Raw genomic sequence first — 23908 nt, forward strand, 5'->3', positions numbered from 1 at the left:
TTTCATACTAAATGTAATATTTTTTTATTGTTAATATCTTCTCTCTATCTCTTCTCTATGGCCTATTACATCTCCTATTCACATTGGTTTTTTTAAAAAAATGTGTTAATAGAATATGCTGCAATGAAGAAGTATTTCTCAAGGTTAAAATATTCTATAAAAGAGCTGTGATTTAAAAGCTTGAATTTGTTAATTTGATACGTTCTCAAATCATTGTTTTAATACAAGTTCTCACGAGTGAATCTGTCGTATTATTATACAAGAAAGAAGAATAATCTTATACAGACTCGGTTTGCATACTATTGATTAACAATTACTTTCCCCGTTTAGAAATAGTTGCACCATTTCATGTTTTCACGTTTGTCAATGCATTATTTTAAACATTAATATCTCTAATTATCAATAAGTAAAAATTATAAAAAGTTGATATTGAAATATTGAAAACGAATCTAACAAGATCTCATATGACTATGTTTTTCCTAAAATATAAATCACGAAAGACAATCAAAGTGCAAAATGTAAATAGTAAATACTATACAAATGGTGCAACTATTTCTAAACAGATAAAGTATTACAGAAACGTGTATTTTAGACCATCAATTTACCATTAATACTCATCCTCTAAATGATTAGAGATGTAGGAAAAAAAAATCATCAATAGATGAGATAAAAGACGACTACCGTTAAAAGAACAGAAAATTAGGGCAAAAACGGCTTATGATGGCAGCCTCTAATGAAGAATAAGGCTTGACTTGTTTAGAGGGAATGATGAGGGTTTTATTTCTTTCTTATTTTAATTTTGGTATACTTAACAAAAAGGGAAACATATATTTTTGTAAGAAAATTAACAAGGTTTACGTATTTTTTCTAATCCATGTGAGCCACGAACGCAGTACAAAGTATAAAGAAAGAGATGAGGGATTCGAACATATGATCTATCGTTCACAACACCACGATCTTAAACACTAGGCCAAGAAGACATCCTTGATACCTTATAGGTTTGCATGTTGTGAATATAAAGAAAGTGTTAAAACTAGTACATCTTTCGACTGCACATCAACTTCATCGGCCTCAATTTTAGCTAAACACAATCATAATTTTGTTAATTGATTTTCATTCAGTTAGTTAGTCGTTGACTAGTTTTTTCATATAAAAAAAAAGGTTTCAAGGACTGGTTAGGCTATCCCTACCCTAGGGTACATGGCAACATATACTTTCCTTATCCTTTTATGAAAATTGAACCCCGTCCCTCAAGGTTGCAAAATAGGATGGAAGACACCATTCCTCATCTGATTCTCAACTATGGAGACGCCCGACATCATATATTCTCCTTAATATGTGTAACTATGGGGAGCTTATTGTAGTACTTCTTTAGTTTCTCAAAAAATGCATCACTTTTCTTATTTGAAATAGTCACAATAAGTGCATCCAATCTCAAAATGGTAAAAATGTTCAATATTATTATAAATATGTCACTAAAGAGTAAGGGGGTGTTTGGTAAATGAAGGGGAAAGGGAAAGGGAAAGGGTTTAAGAAAGAGAAACAAGGAGAATGGAAAGCCAAAACCTTTAATTAAGAGGGTTGCTTGGTTACCATACATCTTTTCTTACTCTCACAATTGCTCCACCATAAATGTTCTCCCTCCCTCACCTAATAACCTCCACCACGACCTTGCTGCCGCCACCCTTCAACGTTGTTGCGCCACCTCCAACGTTGTTGCCGCCCCTCCAATTGTTGTTGTCGCGGCCCTTGCGCCTCCTCTCTTCTCTCTTTTCCTTCTCCATCACCACATAAGCTCATATTTGAGGTTTTAAATGTCAAATTCGACCATAAAAACTTCAGATCTTAAGTTTTCATGGCCGAATTTGACCATTTAAAACCATAATCAAGGATAAGTAAAGGCAATTCCCCGTTGTTATTATTGCTTTTCTTTCATTTTTGAGGTGTGATTTTTCCGATAGGGTGGTGTTTCAGTGGCTAAGATGAGAGTTTGGTTGTTCGTGTGGTTGTTTCATGTCAGCGTGGTGGTTTTATGGACTGGGGTGGTTTCATCGTGGTGGGGTGGCAGTGGAGGGATAGGGAATCGGGGGCCGGTGGTGGTGGATGAATCTTGGTGGTTTCCGGTGGTGGTCCTCAGGTGGTACTAGTAGGGTGGTCGGTGATGGTTGAGTGATGGTGCTAGTAATTGGGTGGTTTGATTAAGTGGTGGTTGGGTGGTCAATTATGAGTAAAAAAAGGGAATGTGAAACTTGGGCGGTAGTGGGGAATCAAAATAGAGCGATTTGGAGTAATGGAGGGGAAAAGAGGGGAAACAAAACCCTCAATCCAAACAAGATATAAGGGAATTAAATCAACTAATTCCTTTTCCCTTTCCTGTAACCATCTAACCAAACGCCCCCTAAGAATGAAACACAACTTTTTTTGTTTCACCACTTGAATTACCTCAGATTATTGTGGTCCCAACTTGTTCTCTCCACATTCCTTGGTATACCATCACTTTGCGATTTAGGTTGGTGCAGTTTGGGATGTAACCCGACCCAAACCGCAAATATACGGTTTGACATTTTTCCAACCTAAACTGCACCGCACTTTTGCCTAAACCAACCCAAATAGAACCGCGCAAAACGGTTTGGTGCGGTTTAACCATTTTTTCTGCACAATGTTAATTTTATAATCTAAGTGTAAAAAAAATTTCTAATAAATTTTAAGAGTCCAAATAAATATGAGGTTGAATTCATAATTAAACATGAATTATAATTTATCAAAAGTGTCCAAGTCCTTTAACTCAAACTTCTTTTTCAATTGTATACTTGTATGCCACTTTGTCAAGTGTATTTAACAAAAAAAAAAAAAAATCGTATAAAATTGTGGTATACGGTGCGGTTTCGGTTTACAAAATTAAAACCCAATCCAAACCGCAAACCGCGATTTGTTTGAAATCATAGCCCAAACCACAATTTTAAAACCGCAAACCAACCCAATCCGCGAAAAACGGTTTGGATTGCGATTTGGTGCGATCCAGACCACACTTTAAACAACCTTCCATGCACTTATTGAGAAACAACTCTCTTTTGCCTCATAACTTGAGTCTTAGAACGATCTTTAAAATGAAATTCTGGCTTCTTGTGAAATGAGTAGGCATTTCTTATGTAATTGATGAAGATGCTAGTTTGGACATTTCTTCATTTTTTTTTTAATTGTAATGTAACTTTTTGTACTTTTAATCGATGCACAATTAAAGATATTAATGATTAAATAAGCGCGTTGGATTTAGTGAAAAAGCAAACGTGTCATTTAAAACAAGATTTAGGTAAGTACTCCCTCCGTTTCACAATATAAGGCACACACGATGTTCGAGGTCGAACTTTGACCGTTAATTACTCTCAATTTATGTTGATATAAAATTTTAAAAATAATATTATTATAGTATTTTTCAAGACGAATCCAACGGTATAATTTTTATAATTTTTACTTATTGTATTTGAGAGATATTTGTGGTCAAAGAAAATTTTCGTAAAACGTGAATGCCTTATATTTTGAAACAGAGGGAGTATCAACCAAAACCAGGATAAGGGGACAAAGAAGAAACAGGGTGAGTACTGAGTAGGGAGTAGAGAAGAATAGAGCAGAGAAGAGAGAAATGGTGGTGATGAGCGTAGCGAAAGCTCAAGAGCTATATCCACTCTCTCTCCTCAACTTCATTCCTCCTTCTTCATTCCTTTCAAATACCAAATTCTCTTCTCTATCTTTACAATTACCATCATCTTTACAATCACACCCCTATTCTCTCTCTTCTTCACCATCAATTTACCTAAAAAAACCCCTTCAATTCCATGCTTCAGTCGGTAATAAACAGACATTTGCAGTCGAAGAAACCGAAACCGATAAAACGACGAGTTTTGATATTGATTGGGATAGTAATGAAGCAAAGAAGAATTTCAACCTGCAATTTGAGTCACCAATTGTAGAGGTGAAAGAATTGGAGGATTTACCAGAGAATTGGCGAAGGTCGAAGTTAGCTTGGCTTTGTAAAGAGTTGCCTGCTTTAAAACGGCCTACACAAATTCGACTTTTGAGTGCTCAGAAGAAATGGATGCGTCAGGAGGATGCTACTTATGTTGCTCATCATTTTCTGCGTATTCGTCTTCACGATTCGGCGTATTCGGTATATTTGTTCTTCCTTTGTTTATATCTATGGTTGAAATTGATGATGAATTAGTTTTTGTTTTGGTGGTTGTTTTGAATAATTTGAACTTGGAGATGATGAATTGATTTGGTAGCTAATGTTTTACTTCATCCGTTTAGAAATAGTTGCACCGTTTGCATATTATTTACTATTCATATGTTACACTTTGATTGTTTTTGGTGATTTATATTGTAGAAAAAATATGGTCATGTGGGATTTTGTTAAATGCGTTTTAATGTATATTTTCTTAATATAAACTTTTAATAATTTTTCATTATTGATAATTAAAGATATGAATGGTTGAAAACATACATTGGCAAGTGTGAAAATATGAGATGGTGCAACTATTTCTAAACGGAGGAAGTATCGGTTTAGATTGGGCTGATTAGGTCAGGTTAGGAATTAGGATAAGGCCAAACTAGTGTGGGAACTGTAATTGATTGTGAAATCTGCGGTTTGTTGGCTTCGTTGTAGTGATGGTTGGAATCGAAGTAATTGAATTTTGCTTGATTAATCTTTGTGTTGGAAATTGGCTTGAATATGGATTGGTTGCCCCAATGCTAGTGTGATGTTTGGAGATTAGAGGGCTTTGACTAGACTTTCATAGTACTTACGAAGGCGTGTTTCTAATGCTATAGAGTATAGTGTTCTCTTCTTTCTAAAGTCTAGCAAAAGTTGTTAGAAGTTAGAACCAAGGCTCACATATTGTGCAATCACAAGATGTAATAGAATGGAACTTAAACACAAGAAACAGTACTAAAGGATGTAAGAATATTACATGTGGAAACCTGGGAACTGGGACAAAAATGCACTAGGAGTCTAGGACTTTTAACGGTGTGTATGAAGGTGACTTACAACAGTTACACGGCTTCCAGAATCTCTTGATCACAAAAAATTCCCCTGATCGAAGCCCTATTTGTGTTCAACCCAAACCTAGCACCTCAGCTTCTTCTGTTTTCTCCCTTATTTCCCCTCCCATGACCTATATTGATAGGGATCTACGAATAACCTACTTCAAATACATGCGCTAATATCTAGTTTCATAAACTAATCCTACATTGACGAGGAAAGTAAAATTTATTGACATATGGAGTATCTGCCAGACTGCCACGCACACTTGATAGCCGGAGTCATGTCACTACTTCTTCCATAGCACTTGATCCCACGTGTTATACAACATCCACACAAGTCTAAGAAGCTTTGGAGATTGCTCTGCCAATTAACTTGGCCCAATTCCACAATTCGTCCAATAAGGGTTCCACTAATCCAACTATTATATCTGCTTATTGCATCATCCCACTGTCAAGAACCAAATGAGATTGACATTAAAACACCAGTATTCTCAAAAAGCGAAGGCTATAATGCTACTACCACACCAAGTCGTCCGGACCTGGCTCACAACCCTGGCATTTTACCCTTTTTCACCTAGTATGCCTATTGCCTATAATGTATAGGACTGCTTCAAAGGAAAAAGAACAGTGATTTACAGGCCATGTTCAATTCCTTGTTTGTAGACTGCATTTCTGTATACTAGTAGTCTAGTAAATCATAGTAGATAACGTAATGTCGTGTCTGTTCACTTATGTGCCTTCTTTTATTTATGTACCTTTCTTTGTCCTAATAAAGCTAATATAGCAATTATCCATTAAATGTTGCAGGTGTACAAGTGGATGATCCAGCAACATTGGTTTCGATTTGATTTTCCCCTGGCTACCAAGCTTGCTGATTACGTTGGTCGAGAGAGGAAATATATGAGATGTCGGGAGATTTTTGATGACATAATAAATCAGGGACGGGTTCCTAGCGAATCAACATTTCATATCTTGATTGTTGCATATCTCAGTGCCTCAAGTGAGGACTGTCTAAAGGAAGCATGTGATATTTACAATCGCATGATACATTTAGGAGCCTACCGCCCTCGGCTAAGTCTGCACAATGCTCTCTTCAGAGCCATCGTTACCAGACCTGCAAGTTCTGTGAAGCAGTACCTTAATCAGGCAGAGTTCATTTTCCATAATCTCGTAACCTGTGGATTAGAGATACATGATGATATTTATGGTGGCCTCCTTTGGCTTCATAGCTATCAGGATATTATTGACAAAGAGCGAATGTTGTTTCTTCTGACGGAGATGCATCAGAGGGGAATTCCAGAAAGCAGAGATACTCTCTTATCCATTATGAGGGCTTGCTCTAAAGAAGGTGATGTGGACAAAGCAGAAAAGACCTGGGTCAAGCTTCTAAATTGTGATGGTGGCATTCCTTCTCAAGCTTATGTGTACAAAATGGATGTCTATGCTAAGGTCAGGGATTCTGAGAAGTCTCTAAAGATATTTAGAGAAATGCAGGAACAGTTTGGATCAACAAATATTGTGGCTTACCACAAGATTATAGAGATTATGTGTAATGATCAAGAAGTGGAACGGGCAGAGTCTCTTATGAACGAGCTTGTTGGGAGTGGTCTGAAGTCTCTTACACCGTCTTATGTGGATCTTTTGAATATGTACTACAAACTAAGCTTACATGATAAAGTTGAGTCCACCTTCTTAAAATGCCATGACAAATGCCGCCCAAATCAGATTATTTATGGTATCTACTTGGACTCTCTGGTGAAAACTAACAATATTGAGAAGGCTGAAAGCATCTTTAACCTGATGTTAGAGAATGACGCTATTGGTATAAGCAACAGGTCATGTAATACCCTATTAAGTGGTTACCTATCTTGTGGAGATACCTTGAAAGCTGAAAAACAATATAGGTTAATGCGCCAGAAGAATTATGAAGTTGAATCTTCTTTGATGGAAAAGCTGGACTCCATTGTTAGGTCCAGCAAGAAAGTTGTTCAGAAATCGGTGACCTTAAAATTATCTCCAGAACAAAGAGAGATTTTGGTGGGTTTGCTGCTGGGTGGCTTGCAAATTGAGTATTCAGGGGAAAAGATGCTACATTTTGTCTGTTTCAAATTCAAGGATAAATCTGGCATACATTCCATCTTAAAAAGACACATATACAACAAGTTCCATGAATGGCTGCAACATTCCAACGGCTCATTAGATGATAATGTTGATATCCCTTCAACATTCTTGACAGTCCCACATACTTGCTTTGGTTTCTATGCTCATCAGTTCTGGGAAAATGGGAGGCAAAGCATTCCCAAACTAATTCACCGGTGGTTGTCACCACGTGTTCTTGCTTACTGGTTTATGTATGGTGGATATATAGCACCGAATGGAGACATTTTATTGAAGTTGAAAGGAAGCAAAGATGATTTGGAGAGGGTGTTTAAAGCATTGAAATCAAAATCATTGGAGTTCAGGATAAAGCAAAAAGGCAAGGTGTTTTGGTTAGGTTTTATGGGAAGCCATTCTACTTGCTTTTGGAAACTTATAGAACCCTACCTTTTGTACGAGTTACAAGACTTCCTTAAAGTTGACGAACAAATCTCAGAGAATTCAACCACAGAAAACTCAAGCGTTTCGTTAAGTAGCGAGTCTGATTCAAATAACAGCAGTGAGCCTTATTCGGATTTATCCGACAGCGACGATCCTTGAAGACTCATGTAGGTTCTGCCTGGCTGTCCTGACCCTCAATTTATCTGAGGAGAATGCTTTTGAAGTGGCACTTACGCATTAATGCACTGGCTTGGTTTCTACTGCAACTGGGTATGTTGGAGGATCTTTCTTTCTTAATACTTAGCAATATAAGCTTTGTACATAGTCAAAGGGTGTAGAATCCTTACCTTGTAATCTTAGATAGGGAATCAATCAATCAATTTAGGTAACATATACAGCTGAGTCCATCTTGCTAAATGGAAGTGCATTTTTGGGTTTCTCTGTCTGTCGTCGTAAGTTGGAAATGTAGTTTGATGCACTGTGCGTTAAGTTTTTTTTTTTTATATATAAGAAATGCAGTACCCTTTTGTCTAGTATTAACAGTCACATATATGAATATCGAAAATTCAAACATCCTTAGAAAAGAAATACTCTTACGTGCGTACTACTATGGTTTTAAATAATTATCCCGTTCTCATATGTTTACCAGTAAATATTTCTCTACGTAGCCGTATATAGCCGTAATTATATACGCTTTCTTTTGATATGAAAAAACCTCGACAAGTTGGAAAGTAAAATGGATCTAACTTATCAAGAGTGAAAGTCGATACCAAAACCTTTCGACATTGTGTACTATTATGATTATAAATAATTATCCCGTTCTCATATGTTTACCAGTAAATATTTATCTATATAGCTGTAATTATATACACTTTCTTTTGGTATGAAAAACCTCGATAAGTTGGAAAGTGGGGTGGATCTAACTTATCAAGAGTGAAAGTCGATGCCAAAAACCTCTCGACAGTGCATACTACTATGGTTTTAAATAATTATCCCGTTCTCATATGTTTACCAGTAAATATTCTCTATATAGCTGTAATTATATACGCTTTCTTTTGGTAAGAAAAAAGCTCGACAAGTTGGGAAGTAAAGTAGATCTAACTTATCAAAAGTGAAAGTCGATACCAAAACCTCTCGACACTGCGAAAAATAGCTCTAACTAGTTAGCTATACCTTGCTATTACTCCCGTCTCCATCTACAATTGTCGAACACCATGGTAACATGAAACTCAATGACCTACCACACATGTAAGATGTACTACTGCTTTTTCTCTATCCAAAATGTAGGAATAAGTCATGTTCCTAATTATGTCACACAAAAGATGGTCTAGATTTCTTGTTGTCAGTCTTCGTCACTATCATAATTCCTGAGGACAAGATTATAGCTAGGTAGACCTTGGATTCAATGAGATTCTCAGATCACATTTTATTCCAAAAAAAGTACTATAAATTAAGAAATTTCAGGTTCATGATCATGCTGACTTCTGAGCCAGGAGTTGTAGATGGTAATACAGATGTTTGGATATTAGCTGTACACGAGTACTTGATCTTTATCCATATTGCCATATGGAGGGAAAATCTCTTGGGCTTTAATGGTATATTTGTATTCAAAGAAGAAATATCTTTACAATGATAGCAAACAAGTTGGTATATCAGAAAACTAAGGGTCTAATCTCTTTGGCATAAAACAATTGAACTGAACCGAACCGAATAGTAATATGTGAGAGTAAAAGTATTGTCTAGAGCTGAATTGAATTAAACGAATTGAGCTGGTGGAAATAAGTTAGGAAGAACAGGCCCTAACTACTCCCTCTTATGTCCACAAGTTTCATAATAATATAATATGTACTTCTTTTCATACTTGTCAATATTTGACTTTGACGGTTATATATGAAATAATTAATTCAAAAAAAATATGATTTTTTTTAAATATTTTTATTGAGACAAATTCAATAATATTTATTTATTTTTATACAAGCAAAACATATTGTTATAATAGAGTGTATAAATATTGCAAAAAGTTATAACATGTGCTATAGAATAAGTGAAATTGAAAGAGTTTAGGGTAAGTTAAACTTAGTGCAAAAGGGCAATATCATATAAGTTTGTAACGTGAAGAATGGTTTGGCAACCTTGAAGAAAAGTGAGAACTTTGTGAAGCATTTAGAGGGGAAAGAAATAGAAACCAACTTTCTCAAAACATATACTTCAAACAAAAGTATTCTCAACTTTGACTTTTAAATCATGTGATATACTCTTTAAAATACAAGACATTCACGCTTTATAAAAATTTACTTTGATCACAAATATCTCTCATAATATGATAAATAAGAATTATACCGTTGGATTTGTCATGAAAAATACTATAATAACATTAGCTTTTAATTTTTTTTATCCATGTAAATTGAGAGTAATTAACGGTCAAAATTCGACCTCAAACATTGTATGTGCCTTATATTTTGAAACAAAGGGAGTAGTGATTTAGGAATCTAAACCTCGTTTCATATTTGTCCACGCGTATGCATCAAAAACAACTCCCATCAAGAGAAACTAATAACACATGAAACGACAATATCAAGTAAGGCTTGGCTTAATGGTAAATGACTTCAAGGTAAAATACAAGTAAACTACAATCATAAAACATATATTTATAAATAACAAAAGAAAAAAAAAACTAAACAAAGAAAAAAGGTTCTAAAATAACCTACTATAGCAAAGAATTCTATGTCATATTAAGTATTATTATTAACACCCCTAGCTTGCAACTCACGTAATACACCTAGATGTACATAAGTAAATTTTGAAAAAAAAAGTATTTGTAAAGCTCAATGTAGATAAATTAAGTTTAGTTTAATTCAGTTTAAAATCTTATTTACAAAGTTAAATAAGCAAAACAAACCTGTTTTCTTGATGTAGAGAGAGTCACAAGGATAATTGATGTAAATAGAATATAATTCTAAAAGTTTGAACGATACCTCCTAATACTTTAACTTTAAGTCTTTAACCTACTAAGTTAGTTTTTTGTTTGGACCTCTTTTCAGGAACCCGTGGTAAGATGAATTTCCTCTAAACTGCCTCACACATAAGTGAAAGAATGGTCTTATAACCATCAGGCCAACCTTGATTCTCAACCAACTAAGCTAGTTGACCTCCACGACAAAATAATAATTTTGAGGGTATATTATAGACTATAGAGTATAGAGTATAGAGTATAGAGTATAGACCTTTGCCCTTACCTAGCTTAGTGCTAAACTACTAATAATACATTTTGGGTCATCAATTCTCAAACGGGTTAAACCAAATTCAAAAGTCTAAACTTTCGTTGTTAAAACTATGTCATCCAATTTACGCCACCACCCCAACCTCCTTTTGAATAACCCACTTTCAATCCCCTTGTCAAACCAAACAAACTATTTCTTCTTTCTTTTCCCCCTTTTCTCTCTCTCTTACATTTCCTACCCTGACCCAAAACTCAAACGGATCCAACCAAATAACCGAAAATGGTATCGGACTCGGACCTCATCACCCGACTCCGCGAAATCTTACAGGCGTCAGACCTTAACACCACCTCAGCCGGCGCCGTGCGCCGCCAACTTCAAGAAGATTTCGGCGTCGATTTATCTGATCGGAAAAAGTTTATCTCTCAACAAATCGACGAAATTCTTCAAGCAGACGAAATTAATGGCGCCGAAGATGATAATGTCACGCCGCCGACGGAAGAAGACGACGCCGAAAACGACGCCGGAGCCGCCGCCGATGAAGAGATAGGAGTGGAGGAAGAAGAAGAGAGTGACGACGAAAGGTTTCGCCATTAATAATACTTTTTTTACTTAGTTTATTCTTTTTGTCTGTGTCAGAAATTTCTTTATATAGATATGATTGTTTGAATTGTTCTACTACTATTAATATGGAAAAAAGAATCAAGAATAATTTTTAAAAAGAGGTGGAATTTTTGTTGAATGTTTGAATTTTTCGTGGATTGAAGAAAATTAGTAGTTTGTGTTTTTTTTTGGTGAGCATTATCTATTGACTTGCTTTGCATGTACTCATTCTAATACGAGAAGTTTTTTTTTTTTCCTAGTGTTGAAGATTTTTTTTATCCTGTTTTTGAAGAATTAAGGTTTTTGTGATATTTCTTCAAATATTAGGTCAAAATCAAACTTTTTCTTTTTTTGTTTGGAAAAAGGACAAAAATTGACTGAGCAACAGTTCATTGAACAAAAATAGATTGAATGAAAGAAATGTAGGAAGAAGAAAAAGACTGAAGTATGAAACTTGCTAATAAAGTGATGTCAAAGTTGGAATTTTACATAGTTTTCTAAATTTATCTTTGCTCACATAGTTAGGCCCTGTTCTTTTGGACTTATTTCGAGTTCAGTTCCGTTCAGTTCAGCTTCAATTTCTCTCAGTCCAAAAGAACGAGGCCTTAACAGTTTACTCCATTTTGGTACATTTTCTTACTTTTTTGTCCATTGTGTAACACATTAAAATCTGTTTCTTATGGATGATGGATGTGTTGTTGCGCCAACAATTTAGTCATGCAGAATACGATGTGTTCGATGTTTTTTCTGTTTGCTTGTTTGTTGCAATGACAGATTTTTTTTAATACAAAAAATAGGTTGAAGGAAGAGAAGACGAAGAAGAAAAGAAAAGGATCTGGCTTTACTAGATTATGTAGTCTTTCTCCCCAACTTCAAGAACTTGTTGGAGTACCTGAGATGGCTCGAACTGAGGTGATATTCAACTATCTTTTTCATCTCAATCATGTTAATCAGGGTTGCTGGACTTTCAGTGAGTAAATTTGTGGATTATGTATTGCCAAATTCCGATTGGCTTCAGGTAGTTAAGAAACTCTGGGCCTATATCAAAGAGAAGGATTTGCAGGATCCGAAAAACAGGCGTAACATAAAATGTGACCAGATGTTGCATTCCATTTTTCGTGTAGATACCATCAACATGTTCCAGATGAATAAATCCCTCACTAAGCATATATGGCCACTGGAGTCAGGAGAAGGTATGTGTCTTGTTTAATGTTATCTATATTCTAAGATCAACATTTGTTGTTGTGGTCAAATTCTTATGACATGTAGGAAGCTCGTTAAATTTCAAAGAACTTGAATGAGCTCTCTCTATTGACTCTTGTAACTTGTGTATACTCGAATCACTACCTTGCATAAGGCAGGATCCTCTATAGAGGCATTGGGGTAATGATGACGTTGATGCTGGTGTAGAGAAAAAGATGTATATAGTGGTTCAAAGGACAATTGAGACTGCATTAGCAGAAAATAGGACATTAAGATGTGAAGTAAGTAGCATTATCAACGTGGTGGAAACTGTATATTTTGTGAGTGCTACTATCTTCTGTTGGAGACTTTGGAGTTGTCACTTTCTGCCTCGTAAGGCTCCATAGGTGCATGGAAATGTACTTTTGGATATCAAGTCCTGGCTCTGTCCTCTTTGGCATTGTTTTGTTTGTCCTCTACAATTAAGGGAAGTCTACAAAATGCTTGTTTATTGACTTTAGTACTAATTTGGATGACTACTTTCATACACTCAGTAAGAAGATGAGGAAAAGGAGGTGAGAAAATTAAGGTTCATGATGATCTGTCTGCTTAACATTTTTTACGCGATTCAACTCTCTCTCTCTCTTACATGAGAACACTTCTTACATGAGAACGTGATAATAGTGGATCCATCTTAGTAAAACTGCAATTTTTTTCTTTTATTTTATTAAGATATCACACGGTAATCCTTTTTCTTGAAATGTAATATTTTTGGAAGATTGAGCCCATAAGGGAAAAAATGTTTACATTTTAGCCAAAGGATTGCTACTTAGTGTGTGTGTGCGCACGCGCGCGTGTGCGTGTGGGCGTGTGTGTGCGCTTGCGCATATTGATAGATGTAATTTGGCTTCACGCAGTGCCATCTAACTTGCTTTTATAAGATTCTTATGTTTTACTTTTGTATTTTTAGATCATTTAACTGATTCTCCAGCTCCAGAAAAGAAGCTATTTTGTAATTCTTTTTTTTTTTTTTGAAAATAACATTAATTCATTGATTCAAAGTCATACGACATCTATAATAGAAGTAGAAACTAAACAAATACATTTCAAAATAAAATAAATACAATTCTAATATGACAAAACCACGATCGTTGAGTATATCTAGCACTTCTGAACACCCTTGTCTTTTACATCGCTGTCTGATGCAGCCTTCTGCAAGGGGGTCTCTCGATCTTTTGTAGTTTTGAAGTAGAACTGGATTTAATTCAATTGATTGTAAATGAAGTCTTGACATCTGTTGCAACTTCGCACAAATTTCGATCAATAAATTAACATCTAGAATTACACAAAAATCCAAAAACAACGTCTCCAAACTCTCACATGGAGAGAGATAAAACCCAATATATGGGTAGAAAAACTCTCCATTAGAGAGAGACTAAAATTTATTAGAAACATAAACATAAAAAACTAGCAACAAAAGGAGGAAGGGGGCTTACCACCGCCCAAAAGGGTGGTGGTAGCCCCTAGGTTGAAAATTAGGGTTTTATGGAAGAGGAGAGAGAAGAGAGAAAAAAAGTTGAGGGGAGGCCTAAGCTATTTTGTAATTCTGATTTATAAGCTTTTAATGGGCTTGATTACATACTGTACTAGTTTATTGTAATTGCTTGCACGTGAGTGAGTATGAATGATCTCTGTCTTGTTTGCATTAAATGTAACTTGGCTACAGATGGCACCATCAAATTTGCTTGTATAACTTTCTTACATTTTACCTTTTTTTTTTAGATTGTTCAACTGATGCTCCGGCTCCAGCAAAGAAGCAAAAAGGTCAGAAAGATGAAGGTGCTATTTTTAGATCATTTAACTGATTCTCCAGCTCCAGAAAAGAAGCTTTTTTGTAATTCTGAATTATAAGCTTTTAATGTGCTTGATTAATACTGTACTAGTTTATTGTAATTGCTTGCACGTGAGTGAGTATGAATGATCTCTGTCTTGTTGAGTTGTTTGCATTTGCAAATCTAATGTAACTTGGCTACTGATGGCACCATCTAATATGCTTGTATAACTTTCTTACATTTTACCTTTTTTTTTTTAGATTGTTCAACTGATTCTCCAGCTCCAGCAAAGAAGCAAAAAGGTCAGAAAGATGAAGGTGCTATTTTTAGATGATTCAATTGATTCTCCAGCTCCAGAAAAAAAAGCTATTTTGTAATAATGAATTATAAGCTGTTAATGTGCTTGATTACATACTGTACTAGTTTATTGTAATTGCTTGCATGTGAGTGAGTATGAATGATCTCTGTCTTGTTTGCTTTAGCAAATCTAATGTAACTTGGTTACTGATGGTACCATCAAATTTGCTTGTATAACTTTTTTACGTTTTACCTTTTTTATTTTTAGATCGTTCAACTGATGCTCCGGCTCCAGCAAAGAAGCAAAAACGTCGGAAAGATGAAGGTGCTATTTTGAATCTCGTAATGACAGGCTGTTTATCTGTTAGCGTGTTTGGCTACATCCTGTGTCTAGTTGACTGTAATTACTTGTGAGTGAGTATAAATGATCACTGTCTTGTTTCCCTTTGTCTTGACCTATCCTTCTTGTTTGTCATATCATTCAGATACGGAAAAATCAAATGAAAATACAAAGCAAAAAAAGGGTAACGCTACTGGTTTTCTCAAACCCCTACAACTGTCCGATGCTTTTGCTAAGTTCCTTGGTACTGGCGAAACTACCATTGTTAGGTCTGATGCTGTCAAGAGAATTTGGGATTATATAAAACAGAATCAGCTCCAGGTATGGTGTTGTTTGCCAGAACTGGTATGATAATTTTGTACCTTTTGTTTTCTCCTTTCTTGGGCGGGGGTTGGTGGTGGTGGCAGTGGCCTCAATATTTGCATTTATCACTTTCAGTTTTGCTCTAGCATAGTAAATACTCGCTGAAAGCTGGATGTTCACCAGTGAGACTGAGCAAGTAAAAATGCCTGCTGCTGTTTCTCCAAATTCGTTGCACAGTCATGCATGCCGTGACCTGCTTTCATCTTTGTGTGACGAGTCAGAGCAACTGGAAAGCCTGCTTTAGTTATGCAACTCTTTCATTTAAGGCTTTCACATTGTCAATAACTATAAATCAAAGGATACAGCATCAGCTTGCGCGACATGTCTTTTAAGACTTCTTATAAAATCATCCTACCAGTTAAGATGTTTTACTATAATCTATTGTTTGTCTATTAGTTATAATATCAATGTGTTGATGTTATCTTCCAAACAAAAATCAAATAGTTTGATTATAGTAATGGTTCAGTACTACTACTATCTTCTGTGTGGAAACTTTCCTGATGTAAGATTTTATCGGGTTCATAATAGGTCTTTGTATTTTCAACTATCTTTCACATGATCTCCAGTTTTTCTAAAAGCTCGCATACTCTGACATTTATATTAAACACCTCATGTGCAGTCCAAGCGGCGTGTAACCTGCTTTGCTTTTCTATGAATGGTCATTCTAATGTCAAAAGATTATTTCTGTGATCTGAAGATGTAGCATGAATAGCATCTCTATGTATATAGATTCTATATCTTTGGCCAAGGAAAGCCCCTCTTGAAACAAAAAGTTTAGTAGTCCTTTTTGATTTGGTCTCAAGAGTAAGATTGAAAACATCAAGACGTCCTCGGAATCCCACCAACAGCACATCAATTGAACTTGGCATTTTAACAGATTAAAATGCTATAAAGAAATATTATATCTACAATGATCTGGGTTTCCTCTCTTTTTAGGTGACTATTTAAGAAGTGAGGTTATTGGTGTAAATTCCCAGCTTTTAAGAATTTCTTATTTATTTTTTTAATTTCTGAGCCCGTCTATTGTGACATTCTTAGAAACTTCACTGTCCACGTTTTGAGCCGTGTTTCTTTTTTAAATTTTGACATAAGACATGCCTGATCAACACTGCTGCTCTTCTTGTTTTGAAGGACCCATCTGATAAGAGGAGAATATTGTGTGATGAAAAGCTGAAAGAACTTTTTGATGTGGATACTTTCAACGGATTTACAGTTTCGAAGCTTCTATCAGCTCATTTGACCAAGATAGAGTGCTAATGTTGGAAGTACTTCACCCTGCAAGAAAGGTGAGCAATTTTGTCGAGTGCACCATGTCCGTGTATACATTGTCGTAGGTATTAGAGGGGACACAGGTTCGATAGGGTAGTGATCAGTTGTATTTTTCATTTTCTGACCCGCTCTGGACAATCATGGATGTAATTAGCTTTAAATTTGGTTTAATATACAAGATCGTGTAAGCTTCTCCGTGTCGAGGCTTAGTCGTCACTTGCATCTGCATCTCCATGGATCACTAGCAATGCATTGCCACTGCAGCTAGATGATGTTTACTTCACTGAAAGTTGTAGTTGCTAACAGTTGCTTGGGCCTTGATTTTTGGTGAGGAATGCTTGGACCTTGGGCTAAGAAATATAAGCTCACTTTGGAGGGTCCTGTAAGACCTAAACACTGAGTTTGTTAGCTTAGACATCACAAAAACGGATATGCGATCGGGTGCATCAACGAGACACGGGTTGGATAATACTGTAACAAGCCTAGTCTGGGCTCTTAACCCAGTTTTTTTTTTGGGTCTGAGATTGTAGTGCTCTTAATTGGTTAGAACTCGGAAGAATGTTTCATCTTGTGTTTTATTTAACAAGTAGTAGGGTATGTTTTTATGTTATTGCTATTGTCATTTTTTATTTTTATAGACAGCAAGTGAAAAAGTGTGTGTTTAGAAGAGCAAGTAAATCTAATGTTCTACTTTTTCTAGTGTTGATTTTTGAAGTCAATTTGTAACTGCGGTTAGCAATAGGTGATAGCTTAATAGTGTTAGTATGATTGTATTTGGGATCGAGTTTCAGCCCTTGTAAGAGGGATTTTCAGATTCCCCTACTTGCATGGAACTCTAACTTACCTTATGGCATATTATTGAAATTGAAAGCTTTGGTGAAGCAGGAAAACATCTTTTTTTTGTTTCCTTGTTATTACTTTCATTAGAAATATTGTAACTAATGCTATGCTCTTTTGGATTGAATTAATGAAAATTCAGTTTAGTTCAGTTCAGTTAAGTCAGTTTAGTCTTACTGTTTTCATGTATTTTAGTTCAGTTAAGACAAATTAAGTTTAGTTCAGTTTAAAAGAACGTAGCTTAAGTGTAGTATTTGGGATAATGCAAGGATTCTAAAATGAAATATGAATGTCAATTAGTTCAAGGATTCAAAATGAAATATGATTGTCAAATGTATTGGTTCAGAGTAGTTATTTATCAAATTAAAAAATCATATTCGAAACGCCAAAAAATAGATTGAGTGGTGTGATAAAAAGTACTATTCTTTCATCCCAAAGTTTATATAGTACTTCCATTGTCTGAAACTGGAAATTTGGTGAGTAATACTTTCCAAAATACACTTTTTGTCAAAAATTAGTATTTGGACTCGGGCGTTGTTGCGGGTTGGTATTGTGTTTTCGAACTTGATATGCATTTTATTCCATTCTTACTAAAATATATTAAGGAAATTCCAACATTTAAAAGATACAAATATAATAATGTGGACACTTAAAGCATGATTAAAAGTTGGTTGAGATGTTATAATAACAAGAGGCCATGGGTTCAAATCTTGTTGCAAGCTAATTTTACTTTTGTTAATCAACATAGCTTAAACTATTCAAAAAAAACTTTTAATCATGCTTTAAGTGTCTACATTATTATATTTGTACCTTTTAAATATTGAGTTTTTCTTAATATATTTTAGTGAGAATATAAAAAAATACATATCAAGTCGAAAACACAATACCAACCCAGGACAACGCTCAGGCCCAAATACTAGTTGAACTTAAAAAGTTGCCTAATTGTGGTTGAGTAGTTGTATCGCTTTCCATCTGTTATACCTGAGGTATAGGGATCAAACCTCATAGGATTCATTTGAGTAATTTCTCATATCCCCACTCAAGTGAATCCCCTTAATCATACCAAAAAAAAACCTAATTTTAAATTAAAATTAGATGGTCTTCTATAAGACCGATTCTTTCTACACATAGGCCACAATTTTTTTTATTTCTGTCTCTTTGCTTTCTTTAATTCCACAGTCTCCATCAACATCTTACTTATTTTAGATTAGATGATGTATGGTAGTATTAAATGGTAAAGCACTAAAACTCCTATAATACACAAAAGTTTACATATTATAGATTCGTATTACATGAGATGAGGCTACAATATACTTCCTCCGTTATTTTTATATTACAATAATTACTACTTTGGGTAGTTTCACATCTATTGCAACAATTCAAAGTTTGTATAAAAATCAACTTTAATTGACAATATTGCCCTTACTTTATCTTACTAAAATCATAATTAGTTACTCATATTGTCTTACAAAATTGCTTTTATTTTCTAAGGTTGATTTATGTCCTACTCTAGTTAATTAAAGAGTTACTTTTATGCTAAACTACTCATTGCTCCAAATCCTTAAAAATTGTGTCCAAACACATTGTAGTAATAGAAAAAGAATGGACATAGTATTAGTTCGGCTAATTTTTTATCGGATTGGGTCACCTTTATTTTTACTACTTATAACCTTCAATTTTGGTTGTATTTTGGGCCATTTTTGGACTTATCCGAGCCTGGTCATATTTTCTCCCGAAATATTCCTGAGATTGTCGACGTGACTTGTAACGTTGCGCATGTGCGTGACACCATTCGCATTGCACCGAAAAGTCTCTAAATACCCCATTTTTTCATTTCTCGTGAAACCCAAAATTGACTCGGAATGAAAGTAAAGGCATCCATATATTCATTCCAAGCCACGTGACTCCTTTCCTACGACCTCCCATGTCCCTAGGAGGCATCTTGTGGCGTTCGAAACTCGGGCCACGGAAAAGTCCGAAAGCGTGTATTATAACCTTTAATTTTGGCTGTTTTTGGGACATTTTTTTGATTTCTCCGACCTTGGTCATATTTTCTCCCGAAACATTCCTAGGAGTGCCGACGTGACTTGTAACGTTGCGCATGTGCTAGAAACCATTTGCATTGCCTCGAAAAGCCTCTAAATACCCCATTTGTTCATTTCTCGTGAAACCCAAAATTGACTCGAAATGAACGTAAAGGCATCCATATATTCGTTCCAAGCCACATGACTCCTTCCCAACGACCTCCCATGGCCCTAGGAGGCATCCCGTGGTGTACGAATCTCGGGCTCCGGGAAAGTCCGAAAGCGTATTTTATAACCTTCAATTTTGGCTGTTTTTGGGACATTTTTTGACTTATTCGAGCCTGGTCATATTTTCTCCCTAAAACATTCCTAGAAGTGCCCACGTGACTTGTAGCATTGCGCATGTGCTTGGCATCATTTTCATTGCTTCGAAAAGCCTCTAAACACTCCATTTGTTCATTTCTCGTGAAACCCAAAATTGACCCGAAATAAACGTAAAAGCATCCATATATTCGTTCCAAGCCACATAACTCCTTTTCAATGACCTCCCATGGCCCTAGGAGGCATCCCGTGGCGTTCGGAACTCGAATCCCGAGAAAGTGCAAAAGCCTGTGTTATTACCTTCATTTTTGGCTGTTTTTGGGACATTTTTGAACTTTTCCGGGCCTGATCATATTTTCTCCCGAAGCGTTCGTAAGAGTGCCGACGTGACATGAAACGTTATGCGTTTGCTTGGCACCATTTGCATTGCCTCGAAAAGTCTCTAAACACTCCATTTGTTCATTTCTCGTGAAACCTAAAATTGACTCCAAATGAACGTAAAGGCATTCATATAATCGTTCCAAGCCACATGACTCCTTTCCAATGACCTCCCATGTCACTAGGAGGCATCCCGTGGCATTCGAAACTCGGGCCCCGGGAAATGCCGAAAGCATGTATTACAACCTTCAATTTTGACTGTTTTTGGGACTTTTTTTTACTTATCCGAGCCTGGTCATATTTTCTCCCGAAACATTGCTAGGAGTGCCGATGTGACTTGTAACATTGCGCGTGTGCTTGACACCAATTGCATTGCCTCGAAAAGCCTATAAACACCCCATTTGTTCATTTCTCTTGAAACCCAAAATTGACTCGAAATGAATGTAAAAGCATCCATATATTTGTACCAAGTCACATGACTCCTTTCCAACGACCTCTCGTGGCCATCGGAGGCATCTTGTGGCTTTCGAATCTTGGGCCTCAGGAAAGTCCGAAAACGTGTATTAACCTTCAATTTTGACTGTCTTTGAGACATTTTTTGGACTTCATCGACCTGTTCATATTTTCCCTCGAAACATTCTTAGAAGTGTCGTTGTTACTTATAACGTTGCGCGTGTGCTTGACACCATTTACATTGCCTTGAAAAACCTCTAAACAACCCATTTGTTCATTTCTCATGAAACCCAAAATTGACTCGAAATGACGTAGAGGCATCCATATATTCGTTCTAAGCCACATGACTACTTTCCAACGACCTCCCATTGACGTAGGAGGCATCCCGTGGCGTTCGAAGCTCATGCCCCGGGAAAGGCTGAAAGCGTGTATTATAACCTTCAATTTTGGCTGTTTTTGGGACATTTTTTTGACTTTTCTGAGCCCGGTCATATTTTCTTCGAAAACAATTCTAAGAGTGCCGACAGGACTTGAAACGTCGCGCGTGTGCTTGGCACCATTTCCATTGCCTCGAAAAGCCTCTAAATACTCTATTTGTTTATTTCTCGCGAAATCCAAAATTGTCTCGAAATGAACGTAAAGGCATCCATATATTTGTTCCAAGCCACATGACTCCTTTCTAACGACCTCCCATGGCCCTAGGAGGCATCCTGTGGCGTTCGAAACTCGGACCTCGGGAAAGCCCGAAATTGTGTATTATAACCTTCAATTTTGGCAGTTTTTGGGACATTTTTTTGACTTCTCAGAGCCTAGTCATATTTTCTCCCGAAACTTTCGTAGGAGTGCTGACGTGACTTGTAACGTCGAACGTGTGCTTGGCACCATTTGAATTGTCTCGAAAAACCTCTAAACACCCCATTTTTTCATTTCTCGCGAAACCCAAAGTTGACTCGAAATGAACGTAAAGACATCCTTATATTCGTTTCGAGCCACATGACTCCTTTCCAACGACCTCAAATGGCGCTAGGAGGTGTCCCGTGACGTTCGAAGCTCGGGCCTTGGGAAACGTCGAAATAGTGTATTATAACCTTCAATTTTGGCTTTTTTTGGGACATTTTTTTGACTTCTCCGAGCCCGGTAATATTTTCTCCGCAAACATTCTTATGAGTGCTGACATGACTTGTAACATTGTGCGTGTGCTTGCCACAATTTTCATTGCCTCGAAAAGCCTCTAAACACCCCATTTATTCATTTCTCGTTAAACCCAAGATTGACTCGAAATGAATGTAAAGGCATCCATATATTTGTTCGAAGCCACATGACTCCTTTCCAACGACCTCCATGGCCCTAATTAGAGGCATCCCGTGGCGTTCGAATCTCGGGCCCGGGAAAATTCGAAATCGTGTATTATATCCTTCAAGTTTTGCTGTTTTTGAGACATTTTTTTGACTTTTTCGAGCCTGGTCATATTTTCTTCCGAAACATTCCTAGGAGTGCTGACATGACTTGTAACGTTGCGAGTGTGCTTGCCACCATTTTCATTGCCTCGAAAAGCCTCTAAACACGCCATTTGTTCATTTCTCGTGAAACCCAAAATTAACTCGAAATTAACGTAAAGACATCTATATATTCGTTCCAAGCCACATGACTCCTTTCCAACGACCTCCCATGGCCCTAGAATGCATCCCTTGGCGTTAAAAACTTGGGCCCCGAAAAAGTTGTAAAGTGTGTATTATAACCTTCAATTTTGGCTGTCTTTGCGACATTTTTTGACTTCTCCGAGGATGGTCATATTTTTTCCAGAAAGATTCGTAGGACTGCCGACGTGACTTGTAACGTTGTGCGTGTGCTTGGCGCCATTTGCGTTGCCTCGAAAAGCCTCTAAACACTCCATTTGTTCATTTCTCGTAAAACCCAAAATTGACTCGAAATGAACGTAAAGGCATCCATAGATGCAATCCAAGCCACATGACTACTTTCCAACGACCTTCCATGGCTGTAGGAGGCATCCCGTTGCGTTGGAATCCCAGGCCCCGGGAAATGCCGAAATCGTGTATTCTAACCTTCAATTTGGGTGTTTTTGGGACATTTTTTTTACTTTTTTGGGCCTGGTCATATTTTCACCCGAAGCATTCATAGGAGTGCAGACATGACTTGTAATGTTGCATGTATGTTTGGCACTATTTTCATTGCCTTCAAAAGCCTTTAAACACCCCATTTGTTCATTACTCGTGAAACCCAAAAATGACTCGAAATGAACTTAAAGACATCCATATATTCGTTCCAAGCCACATGACTCCTTTCCAACAATCTCCCATGGCCCTAGGAGACATCCGGTGGCGTTCGAAACTCGGGCCCCGAGAAAGCCCGAAAACATGTATTATAACCTTCAATTTTGGCTGTTTTTGGGACTTTTTTTTTTTACCTTTTCGAGTCTGGTAATATTTTCTCCCGAACATTCTTAGAAGTGCCGACATGACTTGTAACGTTGCGAGTGTGCTTGACACCATTTTCGTTGCCTCGAAAAGCCTCTAAACACTCCATTTGTTCATTTCTCGTGTAACCCAAAATTGACTCGAAATTAACGTAAAGACATCTATATATTCGTTCCAAGCCACATGACTCCTTTCTAACGACCTCCCATGGCCCTAGGATGTATCCTGTTGCGTTTGAAACTCGGCCCCTGAAAAAGTCCAAAAGCGTGTTTTATAACCTTCAATTTTGGCTGTTTTTGCGACATTTTTTTGACTTTTTCAACCCTGGTCATATTTCTCCCGAAACATTCATAGTAGTGTCGACATAACTTGTAACGTTGCGCGTGTGCTTGACACCATTCGTATTGCCTCGAAAAGTCTCTAAAGACTCCATTTGTTCATTTCTCGTGAAACCCAAAATTGACTCCAAATGAACGTAAACACTAGTAGAATAAATGCTATTTGCTGCGGTGATATTGTTGCGGTTTTACCTATACGCAACAATATAACACGCAAAAAGAAAAAAAAATAGAAATTGACAATATTGCTGCGGTTTTTATAAAAAAACCGCAGCAATATAGTATTAACAGAAATTTTTTTGAAAAAGGTTGACTATTTTACTAGATATATTGCTGCGGTTTTTAACAAAAACCGCAGCAATATTTTAAAATAATATTAAAAAATAAAACTTTAATATATTGCTGCGGTTCTTATCAGAAACCGCAGCAATATCATTAATTTT

General features: G+C 36.4%; 2 protein-coding genes across 12 annotated transcripts; both read left to right on the top strand.

Annotated features, from left to right (window-relative positions):
• The first annotated feature begins 3559 nt into the window (after positions 1-3559).
• On the top strand, positions 3560-8163 carry LOC104904460 (pentatricopeptide repeat-containing protein At2g15820, chloroplastic). The gene is made up of 2 exons (XM_010692712.4): positions 3560-4165; positions 5845-8163. Exons 1-2 carry the CDS (start codon positions 3641-3643, stop codon positions 7732-7734), a joined length of 2415 nt encoding a protein of 804 aa, XP_010691014.1. The 5' UTR covers positions 3560-3640; the 3' UTR covers positions 7735-8163.
• Positions 8164-10862: 2699 nt separating this feature from the next.
• On the top strand, positions 10863-17378 carry LOC104904461 (upstream activation factor subunit spp27). Of its 11 annotated transcripts, XR_007269539.2 has the most exons (9): positions 10863-11377; positions 12194-12308; positions 12415-12589; positions 14361-14417; positions 14671-14727; positions 14976-15032; positions 15193-15392; positions 15486-15767; positions 16542-17378. XR_007269539.2 is itself a non-coding variant. In XM_048635954.2 (8 exons), the coding sequence occupies exons 1-8, from the start codon at positions 11076-11078 to the stop codon at positions 15513-15515; spliced, it is 993 nt and encodes a 330-aa protein (XP_048491911.1). In that variant the 5' UTR covers positions 10863-11075; the 3' UTR covers positions 15516-17378. The 11 variants fall into 11 exon arrangements, 10 of the variants coding, with proteins under 10 accessions (XP_048491911.1, XP_048491902.1, XP_048491903.1 ...); XM_048635954.2 differs by having other exon boundaries at positions 15486-17378; XM_048635945.2 differs by lacking the exon at positions 15486-15767.
• Positions 17379-23908: the final 6530 nt, after the last annotated feature.

This window comes from Beta vulgaris, chromosome 9 (assembly GCF_026745355.1).
Source record: "Beta vulgaris subsp. vulgaris cultivar EL10 chromosome 9, EL10.2, whole genome shotgun sequence".
NCBI classification, from domain to species: Eukaryota; Viridiplantae; Streptophyta; class Magnoliopsida; order Caryophyllales; family Amaranthaceae; genus Beta; species Beta vulgaris.

Bases quoted from the DNA above. Each gene is read 5' to 3' on its own strand.
- LOC104904460 (XM_010692712.4), top strand. From the start codon at position 3,641: ATGGTGGTGATGAGCGTAGCGAAAGCTCAAGAGCTATATCCACTCTCT. The intron at 4,166-5,844 runs GTATATTTGTTC...TAAATGTTGCAG, and splicing joins TTCACGATTCGGCGTATTCG to GTGTACAAGTGGATGATCCA.
- LOC104904461 (XM_048635945.2), top strand. From the start codon at position 11,076: ATGGTATCGGACTCGGACCTCATCACCCGACTCCGCGAAATCTTACAG. The intron at 12,590-14,360 runs GTATGTGTCTTG...TTTTTTTTTTAG, and splicing joins GCCACTGGAGTCAGGAGAAG to ATTGTTCAACTGATGCTCCG. The intron at 15,033-15,192 runs GTGCTATTTTGA...CATATCATTCAG, and splicing joins AAAACGTCGGAAAGATGAAG to ATACGGAAAAATCAAATGAA.